This window comes from Acomys minous (genome assembly GCF_964271855.1).
Source record: "Acomys minous genome assembly, chromosome: 5".
NCBI classification, from domain to species: Eukaryota; Metazoa; Chordata; class Mammalia; order Rodentia; family Muridae; genus Acomys; species Acomys minous.
The window spans coordinates 114,811,590-114,827,789 of NC_140494.1; the positions used below are offsets into that span (position 1 = coordinate 114,811,590).

Sequence of the window (16,200 nt, forward strand, 5' to 3'; positions counted from 1 at the left end):
TCCACACACAGGGAGCTACCAGGAGAGTAAAGGAAAGGGCAGAGCATTTCCTGAGCAGAATGTTAAACATGCACAGTAGTATCAAACTACCTGCATAAAAGGTATGCAGACTGGTCCCTCCTCCTCCACTGCCCATCCTTAGCAGACACCAACTCCTATAAACTGACAAACCCCTAAAGCAGACGATGGAAATTTAAGTTAAACCAACCAAATACTTTCAGCATGGTTAGGTTTAAGTCAGGCTTACTTCATCATACTGTTTTTCTGAAGACGAGAGTGTTTCTGGAACATGCACGCTTTGTGGTCAAGTTTCTGTAGCTCTGATTTGCCAGTCCAGCCCCTATCTCTTGGGATATACCATTCAATAATTTTACTAGGGTGACTAGGCTATGAGGATTTTCATGCCTACAGTTTTGCCTAATACAAAGAACATCCATGAAGACAACTAAAGAAATAAGCGATGGTGATGATGATGAAGAGGATGACGACCTGAGACAGGGTCTCACTATGCAGCCCTGTCTGTCCAGAAACTCACTATGTAAATAGGCTGGCTTCACAAAGACCCACTTGCCTCGGGGTGCTGGAATTAGAGATGAATACCACCACACCTGGCTAGAAGTGGATTTTTATTTCCTTTCTTCAAATTTCTTCTTTATTTAAGAAGCTAGGCATGTTTTTTATAGTAATTTTAAAGGATGACAAAAATTTTTACTATGCATTTTATTACAGAATTAGAAAATGCCAAAAAATAATTGTTTGGAACCACAAAAGATTAAAAAGGAATATAATAATTGATTGATCAAAAGGCATTTTAGCTGCTGTTAGCATATTTTCTTTCCTCAGATTATGAATTTCTATGATTTCAGCTGAATACTTTTGACAGTTTCCTTAAGATATGATTTTGATTTATTTTTTCTTCAGTATTTCTGTCATTTCAGGAACCACCTACAAAACAAACAAACAAACAAAAAACCAAAACAGTAATTAAGCATCTTGAACCCTCCCTGAAACAGGCCATTAGCTCTTCTGGAGGCCACAGAGGCTAAAATCACGGCAGATTTCTTTTCAGCAACAAGTGCCATCCCTGCTCACTTGGTCTCTCCTCCCAACCCTAGTGAGCCGGCAAACCCTCTGTGGGGACCGCTCATGAGGAACACCAGCTGTCATGGTCTAGAGCCAACTTATGCCCAGCCACCTTTTGACGTCTCTGAACACGCTTCGTAGGAGGTTTGGTTCTTCTTTCCAGGGCTGAGAGCAGCAAGACCTTTTCACCTTCGTATTTCTTCCTGACGTCCTTCCTACCTCCACTGTGCACCTCACTTTCTTTCAAGTCCTCACACCAGTGTCACTACTCAGAACTACTAAACTCCTCCAGCACTTGCTTTCTCATTCTTGCATTGCACACTTCATAAACATTTTGTTGGCTTTCTCAACATATGTTACTGTCACATGACAAGTCAAATGAACTGAACATTCAGGATCATTGCTTTTCATTAAAATGAAGATTTTGTGTCAATGCTGTGGCTGGTCAGCAGACAGAAGAAACCACAGCAAACACAAATGACTGAGGTGACGCCCATTCTAAAACAAAATTAACTGTGACCTTTAGTCCTGGTCAGGCCAGTGGCTGCAACTAGAGTACAATGCTTTCTGACCTCTTGGACAGTAGAGGAGAGCGGAGAGTGGACCGTGGGATGCCACACACACACTCTAACACTAGTTGGGCCACTTGTGTAAAATATCAATTACCCAGTCTGCAAAGGGCTGTGGGCTGCCCTAGCTCACAAAGATCTCTGTTGACTGTCACACTGATGAATGCAACCTCTCAATTATTCAAGAGAGCTACATTTCCACCAGGTGGAAATAATGCGTTCCTACAAAATTTATTAAGGAAATTGTCGACATGTTGTTTCTTCCGAATGTCACTTTGTCTTCAGCCTATTAAAAGGCCTGTATTTACCATGGAGCCAGCAGGCATTCGCTCAGGGCAGCACTAAGTGCTGGCACCACTTCCCCTGGCTTTCCTCAGTGGAGGGACCATGAGCTCATGCCAGTCACAGGGCTAACATGCTGCTAGAGCCTCGTGTGGGACCAGCTTATTTCATGAAAAATATGCCTTAGCACAACATCTTTCCCAGGAGGTCAAACATTTAGAATATGTAATTTTAAAAAACACTCTACAAAATGTCCCCTCACCATATTCCCCACAATAGAGTCAAGGGAATTTTCTCTTGCCATTATTTATTAATCTTTAAAAAATTAAACCAACAATAGACTTTATAAGGATCCTATATAGTCCTTTAGGAGAAGATGCTAAGTGTAAAGGCTGAAAGACCTGGATTCTTATTTTTATTTTCCTTTAGATATTGCAGAGGTAGCCAGCTCTATTCAGTAAGAGCAAATGAGAGAAGACGAATTTAAAAAGAAGGCAATCTATTGTTATAAACATATGATTCACCTGTTCCCCTTAGCGTTGGGAGAATGGAGAAGTCTCTGGGTAAGTGTGATGAAAATGTACTGGAATTAAGTGATGGCTGCACAGCTCTATAGAGATGCTAAAAGTCAACAAACCATACATTGAGTGTGTTAAGAAATTACTACATCTTATACCAGAATGTGGGAGAATGAGAGAAACAGCACCACATGCTCCAAATTTTTAAGTAAGGAGAGACCAGTGTAGCCTAGGAAAATTCAGAACATCATACTAGAGGAGAAATGAAATTTGGGGGACGGAGGGAGGGAAGGAAGAAGGGAGATGGAGAAGGGATGAGGTGGAGAAGGGAGCAACAGAGATAAATACTTCAGGTTCCAGAGGTAACAGAGAGCATCATGGCTGTGGGGGGAAGACTGGTGGCATAACAATCTACCCCAGGCACACTACGGTCTCTTCAACAGACGGTGCAGAGCAAATGGGTAGCCACAGGAAAAGGATGGGTCTCTATTGCACACCATATACAAAAATGTACTCAAAACAAATCAATGACTATAATAAAGAAAACCTAAGAGTGAATCTTTATTACTTTAGAATGGCCATTGACTCTCAGATACAATAACAAACGCATAAGCAATGAAAGGAAACAATAAGCAGACTGGACTTCATTAAAATTAAAAGTATTTGTACATCTGATATTATCAAAAAGTTAAAATAAAGTCAGGCATGGTGATACCACCTTTTATCCCAGAACCTGGGAGGCAGAGGCAGGCAGATCTCTGAGTCCAAGCCCAGCCTGGTCTACATAGTGAGTTCCAGGCCAGCCATAACTACAAAGTGAGACCCTGTCTCAAAACAAAACAACAACAACAACAAAACTTTACTTAGTGGGAAGACATATTTGAAAACCATGTATTTGATAAGGGGTTTGTATTGAGAATAAACAAAAACCTCTTATAAGCCAACAAAAAGATAAACAACCTAACCAAAGACTTTGGATATGGCTCAGCATCCAAGGAGAGCACTTCCTTAAAATGCATCAACACCAGTTTCTGCCTCTAGCACTGGAAAAAAAGAAAGGGGGAAGGGAGGGACCTGGACAGAAATGTTCAAGAAGCAGATGTTTGAATGTCCTCAGCATCATTAGTTACTGGTGAAATACATTGCCAGTAGGAACATGAAACGGTATAACCTCTGTGAAAGCAGTCTAAAAGGTCTTCAAAAAGCTAAAATGGAATTATTATATGACTAGGCAATTCTGCTGTGTGTGCATGCAAAGAAATGAGAGCAGGGATTTGAACACATACTTGAAGCCCAATGATTAACTACAGTGTATTAGGAAAAGTTTTCTTAGGTATAACATTTGAACCACAGGCAACAAAAGATTAAAAAAAAAAAGCCGACAAGTAAAACTTAATCAAAATTTAAAATGTTTCTACCATCCTGAAAGTGAAAAGGCAACTCAGAATGAGAGAGCACACTGGAAACCACTCCTGATAAGGATCTTACTTCTAGCTCAAACACTTACAACTTAAGAACAACCTTTAAAAACACAAGAGTCATTTCTACAGGGAAAATACATAAATGGCTAGTAAGAATTCAAAATAGTCAACATCATCAGCCACCAGGAAAATACAAATCAAAACTATAAGATGCCACTTCACATCCACAAGGACAAACAGTGACATGTGCTAGGGAGTATCTGGAAGATTCAGAGCTCCACATCCTTCTGGTACAACTGCTATGGAAGCAAACTAACACAGACTCCTGCATCAACTCCACATTAAGAAGAGAACTCCAAAGAAATAAACACCAGTGTCTGTACAGAAATCTACACACTGATGTTCATAGTATCGGTATTCACAATAACAAAAAAGCAGAAACTACTGGATGGCAAACAAATGTGGCACTTCAGTGACGGATGCTGTGTGTCAAGAGAAAGAAATGAAGGACTATGGCACAGCTGAAGCATGGACAAGCTCGGGAAAAGCATCCAGAAAGATCACAATAGTAAGGATTCCAGCTATACAAAGAGGCCAGGATGAGCAAATCTGTGCACAGCACAGAGGCTGTGGGTACAGGGCTTCTCTGCAGCAGGATGGACTATAACTGCCATTAGGCTCACTGTACAGCAGTATGAACCGACTAACGATCAATGTATTATGTATTTATCTACATTTGTTTGTGTGTAAGTGTGTGGATGCATGCGCATGCATGATTACCTGTGAAGAGATCAGAAGACAACGTTGGGGGCAGGTGTATGGTCTCTCACTCCACCATGGGAGTCCCAGAGATAAAGTTGTCAGGGATGGCAGTAAGTGGCCATAATTGCTGGCCCTAATCATGCATTTTGAAGATGTACTAAAAACTGTTTAAACTGTGCATCTGTGTGGGTTTGTGTATGTGAATGCAGGTGCCCACAGAGCCAGGAGACAGTGCTGGACCCTGTTGCAAATGTTGGGAACCAAACTCAGGTCCTCCACAGAGCAGTGTGTGCTGAGCCATCTCTTCAGTCCTGAGTACTACGTTTCATAAGGGCAAACTTTACAGTATGAGCATTTTATTTCAATAAAACCATTAAGTTAAAGAAGAGGTCAGGTAGTGTTTAATGCCCTGCCATTCTAATACTTTTTATATTAACCAGTTACTGATCTATCGGAACAGAGAATGCAAACAGGTAGGCTAGTATCTGTTAAAGGCTGCAGTAGATGCAGAGTAATCACAATTTTCATTAGCATCTTTAAGGCAGGCAGTGTAATATTTACAGTACTTATGATGAAGGTAACATTCAGCAAGATTAATTTGGCTGAGATAAATTAGCTGGTATGAAGACAGGACAGAATTTAAATTAAAGCCTCTTGGTACACCATAGTAATTCCATTTTGTGTCCTAATTCAAAACTTTTGAAGGGTAAAGCTGCAAAGAGACAATAAATTTTTTCTTTTGTGAGGCTGGGAGTGTAGCTCAGTGTTAGAACGCTTGTCCAGCATTTTTAAGACTCTGACTTTAATCCACAGCAACACGTGCGCACACGCACACCTGCTACCTTCTTTTCATATTGGCGCCTTCTTTCACCAAGCCTCCTATTGGCTAAACTCCCCTAACAGTTACAACCTAGGTCAAAAAGGAGCAGCTGACCTATCTGAACTCTAAATTCTTGACCTAGAACCTCAGCATCACTGAAGTACGGCTCTATTCTTCCTAAGACAAGGCCCAGGTCCTTCAGAGGCTTCTCGGAGTAAAAGGATATAGGCGGAGAGAGCAGCCTCCTAGTTTTTCCACGCAGTCTGAACTAACAGTGAGTTCACTGAATTGTCCATCGAGTCTTCACGGCCCTGAGTCAGTCCTCATCTGCAAACTGCTCTGCCTCTTGTCCCAGGCTGCAGCCCCTCCAATGCGGCTCACACTCCTCAGTGTAGTGTCACGGATTTCTACTCTAGCCAACCTGTTTCTCTTAGGGCTGAATGCTCCCTTCAGAGCGTCAACTTCTGTAGAAGGGGTTCTGCACAGACAGGCCAGGGCAACAAGCGGAGGCTGGACCAAGCATGAGCTCCGCACCTTTAAAGTGGCCAAGTACATTTCAGGTGATCATCAACTATAATTTGCTAAATAAGTCTATATGACTAAACTCATCTTTCTCATTGAGAAGGCAAACACACAGGAAATAGTAGGGTAAGAACGTTTACAAATGAAGTTTTTTTTAAATGGGGAGGAACCCCATGTTTTCCTTAAACCTGTCACATGAGAAAGACCTTTCTTTGTTTTTGTTTGAGACAGGGGTTCTCTGTGTATCCTCCACTGGCCTTGAACTCACAGAGATCCGTCTGCTTCTGCCTCCCACGTGCTGGGATTACAGGCATGTGCCATAGCACCGAGCTAGACCTTAACTGTCAAACTCAGTGAACAGAACATTCTCGATGAGCCAGCGAAACTGGATTGAGTGCCAACTCTTCCCCTGAATGTCCTCAGCCATGCCTGAATGAAGCGCTTGACACTCACTTCTTTAGCACACTTGCCGAATGTGGCCCTAGGTTCTACCTGTGGTGTGACCTCACGCTGTGCTGACTTAGCATGTGATATGCCAGGACCTCTGCAGATATTTTACAACCTGATCTCTTTGAAAGAAGAAAGCTATGCTGCACAGTAAGTATACAGTCCATATAGTAACTACATTTTAAGTAGGACAAATTATATATTAATAGCGTACATACAGATGCCCGACACACATTTTGTCTATAATTTCATCCTTGACAAAACCCATTGGCTGTCAATGCTGATAACAGCAATCCCTCTCAAGACCACTTACCTTAAATAAATCTGCGACTATTCCATAATCTGCGACCTGGAAAATTGGAGCTTCTGGGTCTTTGTTAATAGCCACAATTGTCTGTGGAATGAAAACACACAGTTGGACTTCCACCAAGGAAACACACTACACTGTTTGGTGGTTCCATTTTAACCTCTCTCTTACAATATACTAATATTCTTTTTATTTTAATTGAAAAATAAAATCATTCATATTACATCTCAATTGCTATCCCATCCCATGTATCCTCCCATCCCTCCCTCCCACTTTCACCCCATTCCCCTTCCCTATGACTGTGACTGAGGGGGACCTCCTCCCCTTGAATATGATGCTAGGGTATCAAATCTCTTCTTGGTAGTCTGCTATCCTTCCTCCAAGTGCCATCGGGCCTCCCTATCAACGAGACATAGCCAAATATGGGGCACCAGCGTTTGTGTGAAAGTCAGTCCCCAGTCTCCACTTAGCTCTGGAGAATGTTCTGTCCCTTGGCTAGATCTGGGTAGGGGTTTGATGATGACTGCACGTATTGTCCTTGGTTGGTGCCATAGATCAAGCAGAACCCCTGGGCCAAGATCTGCTCATAATAGTGTTTTTCTTGTAGGTTTCTAGGACCCTCTGGATCCATCTATTTTCCTATCTCCTATATTTCTCTCACTTTTTAAAAAAGGATTTATTATTTATTTATTATCATGTATACTAATATTTTTTAAATATCCACCAAACTAATTTGGAGCATCTATGCCAACATTATTAGAAGGTTTTGGGTTGTATTGTAGTAAAATATCTACCACTTAGCCCATCTTTGAGAAAAGAGTTTAAAATCATTAAAATTATTATCTTCTTAAAATTCTTTCTTAAGGGGAAAAATGATTGATTTTAGACAAAATAGTAACATATCTATACCCGAAATAATAGTGTTTCTCAACTTTTGTTTCCTAAATATTCTATTCTATTTATTATTCTAAAATCATCCTGGGTCTGTTCTGAGTATATAAAAACTAATTATCTTGCAAACCTGCTAATAAATGTAAATTTATTACATTTAAAAAAATGTAAAAGTCCTTCTGTACTCATCAAATACATGCAATAAAACAAACAAGTCACTGGGGCTCTTGTAAAAACTACCAAAGCTTGATTAGTCTTACCTCCTACAGACACATTCTTAAATATGAAAGCTGTGGTGGCTACTCACAGAGTAGGGAAAAGGTTTGATATTCCCATAGTTAAGTAAAGTTAGAACTGTGACTCAAATGCAGTATTAATTTAGCAGATAGTAGATTATAATAATTCAGATCTCTAGAGTAAAGTTTAATTTTTAACTACCTGTTACTGCATCTTGAAAAACACATTAGTATTATTTTGATGTAGTCTAACCTAAAATAAAGGCTTCAGAGCACATGTTTAATTCCCCTAATAGGATTCCCGAATGGGCTGGCAGAACATGCCAGAATAACTGATTTGGAGCTCAGCGAGCCTTGAAGATGACCAGCTCAGAGACAACCTATGAGTCTCAAATGCAAATGCGCAAGGACAAGCACATGGCCCCACAGGCCCGGCTCTCACTGAGGCGCTTCTCTTCTGGGAATGCATGCCCGACCCACAGCTAGAAGCAGAGACACCGATGAGGGCTAACACTTGTCCTGGAAGCCACCTAGTCACACATTTGACAGTTTAACCACCTGACAGCTTTTTCATTCAACTACACAAAAGTTATCTTAAAAGAAAGAGCACTTAACAATGGGCTAGGAACCACAATGATATTAAAGAGAATGGATGGGTATACTTTTCTGAATTACTAAAAGTAGTATTCTTAAATTATCAATTGTAAAACTGCTATGATAAAGTCCTGTTTGCTCTCAATAGTTCCTTGTAAATTCAAGTTTTTCCTCCTTTTTAAAATGAACACACTGTACTCAACTACACTACTGAACTCTCACTATGTACACAGTCCAGTATATTGACTAATTTGCTACAATAATCAAGTCTCATATTCAACTATACTATACTATATGCTAATTAAAGCTGCAGCTCAAGCCAGAGCCACTGCACACACCTGTAGTCCCAGCACTCAGGAGGCAAAGGCAGGCAGATCTCTCTGAGTTTGAGGCAAGCCTGGTCTATAAAGCGAGTCCAGGACAGCCAAGGCTACATAAAAACAAACAAAAATCAAACAAACAAACAAAAAAACAAAACAAAAAAAACCCTTGTCTTAAAAAAACAAAAACAAAAAGAAAACCCTGCAGCTCATAGACAATGCAATTATCAAATTTAAGTCATTCTACCAACTGATTTTAGAATTTAATCAAAATTACCAATAGAAATCATTGGCTCCCCACCCACATAAGACAGAGATAATGGTAGTTGAAAAAAAATTTTTTTTTGCGGGCATGTGCGTGTGTGTGTGTGTGTGTGCGCGTGAGTTAAGTGGGATCAATAGACCAGGCTAGCCTTGACTTGATCTTCCTGGCAGTGGGATATGCCATCATATCTGCTGGATTTTATTCATTTAGTCTTTTAAATAATTATCTGTTGGCCGGATGAAGAGATGTCACTGTTAAAGTTTATTCTCACAGATTATTCCCCAACTCTGGTCTCTATATGTCAGCTGTTCCTAGCTTGCTTAGACATATATTATCAAGTCTGTCTTGCTTTCTTCAGCAACTAGTCCTGTTGCCAGGTGAGGAAGGTGAGTTTTCACCAGGGTCATCATGGCACACATTATCCTTTATTTTGGAGAAGCAGTGTTCTAGACACATGTGAATTGGTCTAGATAAAAATGTTTGTTAAGGCTTCTGGTATTGTAGGGGTGTGTGTGTGTGTGTACATGTGCGATCTTAAGTGTGTGAGTGTGTTAATGCATAAATCACATTTTCCCCACTGGCACTGATGTTTTCAGAGCTTAGCAAAGAAACCTGTCATCCAACTGTGAAATGTGACTGGGTCTGAACCAATTCACTTAGAAGCTACAAAGAGACAGCTCATGTAGTTCTTCAAGTTAGAACTTAAGCCTGTTAAAAGTTTTATTATCTTTTATATCCAGCTTCCATCTGAATGGATAAATGCAGGGTTTCAGAGGCATCATGAAAGATAAGTTCATAATTCAAACTGTACATTGTTATGCATGAGTTAATATGTCATACTCTGAAATATATGTTCAGAGTTATTACAGAGGATTTCCAAATGGAGTCCAAGTAGTGAGTTAAAATCAAGTATTTGGCTACACAGTGCACCTTCAACAATTACAAAGGCATTAAGATTGCCTGATACTCTAATGCAGTGGTTCTCACCCCAGCTAATATAGTTCCTCATGTTTTAGTGACCCCAGCCATAAAATTGTTTTTTGCTGCTACTTTAACTTGCTCCTGTTATCAATTATAATGTAGATATCTGATATGTAGGATCTCTGGTATGAGATCCCCAGAGGGGTCACGACCCACAGGTGAGAACCACTGCTCTAACCTAAAATGCATCAGTCACACATTTTGAACAACACAGAAGGGAGTGGTTCTAAGAGGGCATCAAGTGAAGAAGACAAGAGAATCAGGAGGCAGAACCTTATTAAGTTGCTTAAGCCTCACATCTTCTACCCACAGACTGTTACAGCTGAAACGGACACTGGTGATTACCTAACGCCCACATTTGGCACGGAAACAAACAAACAAACAAACAAACAAAAACAAAAAACAAAAAACCAAGGCACAGGCAGTCAGGGCCCAGTACATAGTAATCACATCTTAGATTGAGCTGTGCGGTGGGATGAGCTGCCCCTCCCCCTAACAGCACATTTCAGGCAGGGATAGCAACTTCAGCCTCTCAGTTTCAAATCTATATTAATGTGAAGTGTCAAGTACACATACTAACTACATGAATATAGAAAAAGGAAAACTTTTCCTTAGCACCCTAATTACAACACACAATTACCTTGCTGTCCTTCATCCCAGCTAAATGCTGGATGGCTCCAGATATTCCAACAGCAATATAAAGTTCCTGAAACAAGAGAGCACATTATTAATATTCATGTATACTATGTAACACTTTTGAGGCAGAGTCTCAGGCATCCCAGGCTGTCTCAAACTCACTACCTAGCTCAGGATGACCTTGACATTCTGACCCCTGGCCTCTGCTTCCCAAGCGCTGGTAGTACAGGCATTCACCACACATGCTTCATGGAGTGCTGGGGCTGAATCTGTGTGCAATATGGCTTTGCGCATGCTAGGCTAGCACTGTACCATCTATGTGCCACATCTCCAGCCCTGGATGATACTTTACAAAGTATATACCATTATCAATTTAAATCTTATGCAAGAAATATGAAAAATGAATTACTCAACATGCACTACTTCAATAATGCTTTTTCCCCAATTTTTGTACCACAGTTCTCTCTAGTAAGTTCCTACAGTAGTGGTGCATAAAAATACATACACATACTGAACATTTACAATGTACCAAACACTGTTCGGCATCTCACAGCACCCATCCAGTTTCATGCTGGCACCCATGGCACGCACTTGAGTATCACTGTGAAGCTAACGTATGTTGTATCTGCCAATTTGCAACATGCATACATTGAACATTAACATGAAAACCCACAATCAAATGTATTAAAATAGATTTTGTTTTGCTTGTTTGCCTTTTCACAAAAGGATATTTGTAAAAATGGTAATAAGGACATACTTATTATATTATTATAAAGGCCAGAAATACAAATTAGTGTCAAGAGGTTCTAAGTGCGCCTGTGTTCGCAGACGGATGGATGGATGGGTATATGTGCACATGCAGTAACCAACTCCTGGAAAGCACTGGGACAGACTTTCCAGAACCCACCACAGAGGCTCCCGCACAGGAGTTCCTGAGCAATGACGGCCTCTGCATCTCTCCCTGACCCTCCACCCCCAGTAATCACAAGGAAATCACAGCCAACCACTGTTCTAGCCCTTTATCTAAATTTCTTTTCAAAGTGCCAATGTTTGAAAATTAAAAATACCATCATGGAAGAGTGATTTAACAAGCACTTAATTACAAGAGCTTAGCTGCTTCATTTTGTCTACTAAGTATAATTAAAACTTCAACTGAGGGCCTTTCCCACCCTTAAACTGGCATGCCCTGGCTTGGGTGGGGGGGGGGGCACTGACACGTAACCAGAATGTCACTACTTGGGGTGAGTCACATGGGGGAAGCACTGGAGGCGGCTCTGCCACACTTACTTGTATTACAAGGCAAACTCTTTAAAGATACTGCAGTGTGAGGTGGTCTCACTTTGTTTTTTCTAATGTTTAGGACTTAACAACTGCTCACTCTATCAGAGAGCATTCAGCTAGGATATAGGAGTAATACGGACCTTCAGTGTTATATACTTCATAAAGCCTAGGTGTATGTGGACGTGCACAGGTCCTGTTCCCTCCTGGGGGTCTTTTCCAGGAACTGACTACCATGAGCAGAGATCCTTCAGCTCTGATGCAGTCCCCTCTAGCATGTTGGTAGCATAACCACAACCCTTTTCTTTAGGAACATAAAGTGCCCAATTACTTCCAGAACAGCAGTGCCTCTATGTAACCTGTCAGCAGTCTTGTCTCCACAGTGAGTTAATCAAGTTAAAAGGAGCTGTTTTCTGAGCCAGCTGCACTAGTCTTTCCCCACGTTATTCTTATAGACTATTACTATCAGCTATTTTTTAAATGTAGTGTTACTGTGACACAAGAGGTGTCTCTCCTTTCCTCACGTCTGCAGACAGCAAAAGCAATTTGCCTTAGGTTCTGTATCTTGGGAAGAGATGAGTGGTCTACTATAGAGAGGGAAGGGAACAGCTTCATGTGCTCCGTCCTCAATGTACCAGAACCTGCACAGCTGGATTGCAGCATGTGTCACCACACCCAGATGATGTAACGATGTTAAAGCAAACGAGTCAGATAGTTTCTCACCCAGCCACTTTTCTATGTAGATTCTCAAAGCAAGTACTGGAAAAGATCAATAGTCCTATAAATGACTCTTTTGACATAAAAATTAAAATTCAATGCATCTTAAAAGCTCCATTTATAGTATGAAATGGTAATAAAAATGTTAGTTCACCCTGGCAGTAAATACAAGCATAATATAAATAAGTCTACTTTGAATTTCTGCCTCCGTCAAATGAATCCCACTACCTTTTACCATAAATGTATCAAGGAGACAAAAGAATCTTGGCCAAAGCCAACCCAAGGCAAGTGCTTCAGGCTATGACTCCACTATGACCAACAACAACAAGCCTAATGGACCGTCTGACCAATGGACCTTCGTTTTGTTGTGTTGAAACCTGGGTCTATCAGTAAAAATCAAAGCACTGAAATAAGAGCTCAGAAGGAGCTGGGGCTTTGGGCTGCTGTGCTGAGGCCTACGGCTCTCAGGCAGGAAGAGAAGCTGTCTTCTTCCTTTAAAAAACATGTTCAGGCAATTAAGACTAATATCCTAGGATGCTTCCTCGGCTTCAGAAAGCATTTTTCTGTATTTCAATAATAATAATAATAATTAGTATGGACAAAACTCTACAGATGCTAATTTATGGAGCACTTCAGATACTTCTTCCCAACACAAGGCAATCCCTGCCCTGAGGCACTTTCCTTCTAAATCAGTCAGATAACTGGGAGAGGAAATGAGATAGGACTTTGGAGAGGAGAACAGCAATTAAGGGTTCAAAAAGAGGTGGGATTAGAGACAGAAGCAGACCCTGGGAGAAGGAGGGGGCATCTTGAAGCTAATCCTAGGGGCTTTAGTAAATGTAGGAAGAGAAAAGAGAAAGAGACTGGGAGAGGGGAAGGAAAGAATGAGGGGGGAGAAGGAAGGGAGAGGGAGGACAGACAGAGGGACATGAGCAGGGACAGAAAAACAGACCCACCACATATCTGGTAGCAGTGTGGGCTGGTTACTCTGTGGGGAAGAAGTAAGTTATGGGATAGGAGAAGGACCAAAATGATGTGGGAGAGAGCCTGGCCCAAAGAAAGCGCTAAATCTTTAACCTTTTCCAAATGCTAAACACAAAAACAAGCAAACAAGCAAGCAAGCAAACAAACAAACAAAAAAGCCCTACACCTACAGACCCATCCAAAAAACTCAGGGGCTGGGCCCATGAGCCAAACACTAAGTCTCAGATGCTGCTTTCAGGCATGCATAAAAGACAGGGGGGTTAATAACCCAGGTTCTGGAGACTGTTCAGATCATAATCAATTATTTAACTTCTCAATGCCCCTGCCACTTGCTCATCTTAAAACTAGGATCATAACAATTTCTACTTCTTAGGAGGTTTCAGTCTTTAGCACAGTACCTGTTTTCCCAAGACACACTGATGCACCATCTCTCACAGTCTGAAATCTGTTCAAATCCTAATTCTCTAGTTTCACTGGTGAGTACCCGAGGATGGCCTCGGGACTACTGTGTACAGTTAAACAGGCTGTACACTGAGCTACCCTGGAGAAAGGTACCATTTATGCCAGTCGCTATCGATCTACACTTTTATTACAATAACCTTCCAACAGATGGCAGCACAGGAACTTGAGAAAAGGATACTTTATAATTCAAAGGAATTGAATGAAGTGAGGCAGCAAAAATCCCCTGTGATGCAAATATTAAAATTTGTAAGTGTACCAGATCAGGAAAAAGTTCAATGGTGATAGCTGATTTTTTTTTTCTACTTTGTGTGTGCATAGCCTAAAGGCCAGAGGTCAACACTAGTTATCTTCTTCAATCTTTTTCCTCTTTGTTTTTTGAGACAGGGTCTCTCATTGAACCTAGAGCTCAATTTCAATTTGGCTAGGCTGGCTAGCTAGCAAGCCCCAGAGATCATCCATCCCATCTTTACCCCCTCAGCACTAGCATTATAGGTATGCAATGTTTCACACGGTTTATTTTGTGTTACAAATATACTTAAAACTTTTCCATTGCATATCTCATATAATCATATAATGTATTTTGATTGCATCCACCTCACTCCTCCTAGTCCCTCCCAATCACACATGCTCTTTTTAAAAAACACACTAAGTCCAATTAGTGCAGCCTGTAGGATGAACTACCAGAGCCTGCTCCTTGAGGAATTCTAATTTTCCTCCCCCAACAGGCATCAACTGCCAACAGATCCTCAGGCAGGAGTGGGAGTCAATGAGCACCTCCAATGAGCGTGCCCAGATCTTGTGCAAGAAACCACAGCCACTGTAAATTCATGAGCGCAACAGCCCTGTCATGTCCAGAAGATACTGTTTTACAGCCATCTTCCCCAATCTCTGCCTCTCACAATCGTTCTGCCCCTTATGTTTCCTGAGCCTTGGGGGCAGGAGGTATGACATAGATACCTCATTTAGGACTGAGCAATCCATAGTCATTTATTCTCTGCATTATGAGCTGTTATGAGTCTCTGTCTTAACCACCATCCATTGCAAAAAGCTTTTCTGATGAGCATTGAGAGAAGCACTCATCTCTGAGCATAAAGGTAAGTATTTAGAAACAGTCTGATGTGGCATCCATTCAGTAATAACAGTAGTAGGCTTTCCTCCAGGACCTATGACTTCCTTAGCCATGGGTGCTTGACCCAGTTTACAGTATCAGTACCTGCACTGTGTCCTATGGAGTGAGCCTTCAAGTGGTTGATTACCACCCCCTCACTCCACAACTGCACCAATATCCGTATCTTGCCAGGCCAATCATTATTATAGCTCACAGACAGCTCCCTAGATAAGACTATTGATGGTTTTTCTCCTGCTGACCTCCATAGCACCCTCTGACACTATAAAAGCTAGCCAGTAGGGAGGAAACTTCTAGACTTAGTACTACCCTGATTTCTCCATGTCCTGTGACCCAAGTATGCCACATCTTCGGGATCAGGGTTAAACCATCAAGTTCTGGTGGGTAACCAAGGACAGTGGTAATAGTTTGAATTGTTTCTAGGAGGGGGGTCCCCTGAAAAACACCTTACAGGGAAGTATCCCATGGGGCCTTCAAATGGACACTGAGGCTGGAAACCAGGTCCTCATGCTTGCACAGCCTTATGCCCTGAGAAATCGCCCCAGCTTGGTAGCTGATTTTTCTGTCGTTGATGTTGCTGAGCCTTAAGGAATATGAAGCCAATATGTTCTCTGTCCTTGTCCTCAAGGAGCTTATAGTCTTAACAACACAGCTTAAGTGAACTCATAAAAAAGGAAAAGGGGGAAAATGGACAGTTGTGGTCTCTTGTGTAAACTGACTTCTTGATTGGCCACTGGGAAGTATAAAGGCCTGTAGGACCAGAACTGTATTTTTGGCCTTTTGCAGTCTATCTGATGCTACTTTCTTAGTCCTTCAAGCAACACATTTTTTCTTTAATGGATGTAACTCAACACATGTATGGCCAACTGAGGGAGACCTTAGTGCTTCCACAGAAATCTAAGGACCCTGGTGAGTTCAATGACCAATCAGGCTTGGCTTCCTTGGGAAGCCAGTAGCACTAATATCACTGACTCAGATC

At 41.3% G+C, this 16,200-nt stretch overlaps 1 protein-coding gene across 1 annotated transcript in view; it reads right to left on the minus strand.

The window, feature by feature from the left end:
• Nucleotides 1-613: 613 nt before the first annotated feature.
• Nucleotides 614-16,200, minus strand: part of ETFA (electron transfer flavoprotein subunit alpha) — a 56,553-nt gene continuing 40,966 nt past the window's right edge. The window contains exons 10-12 of the mRNA XM_084782963.1: nucleotides 10,659-10,724; nucleotides 6,738-6,818; nucleotides 614-945 (exon numbers count right to left, since the gene is read on the minus strand). Coding sequence (XP_084639089.1) covers nucleotides 907-945; nucleotides 6,738-6,818; nucleotides 10,659-10,724 — 186 coding nt within the window. The 3' untranslated portion in view covers nucleotides 614-906. The remainder of the gene's footprint in view (nucleotides 946-6,737; nucleotides 6,819-10,658; nucleotides 10,725-16,200) is intronic.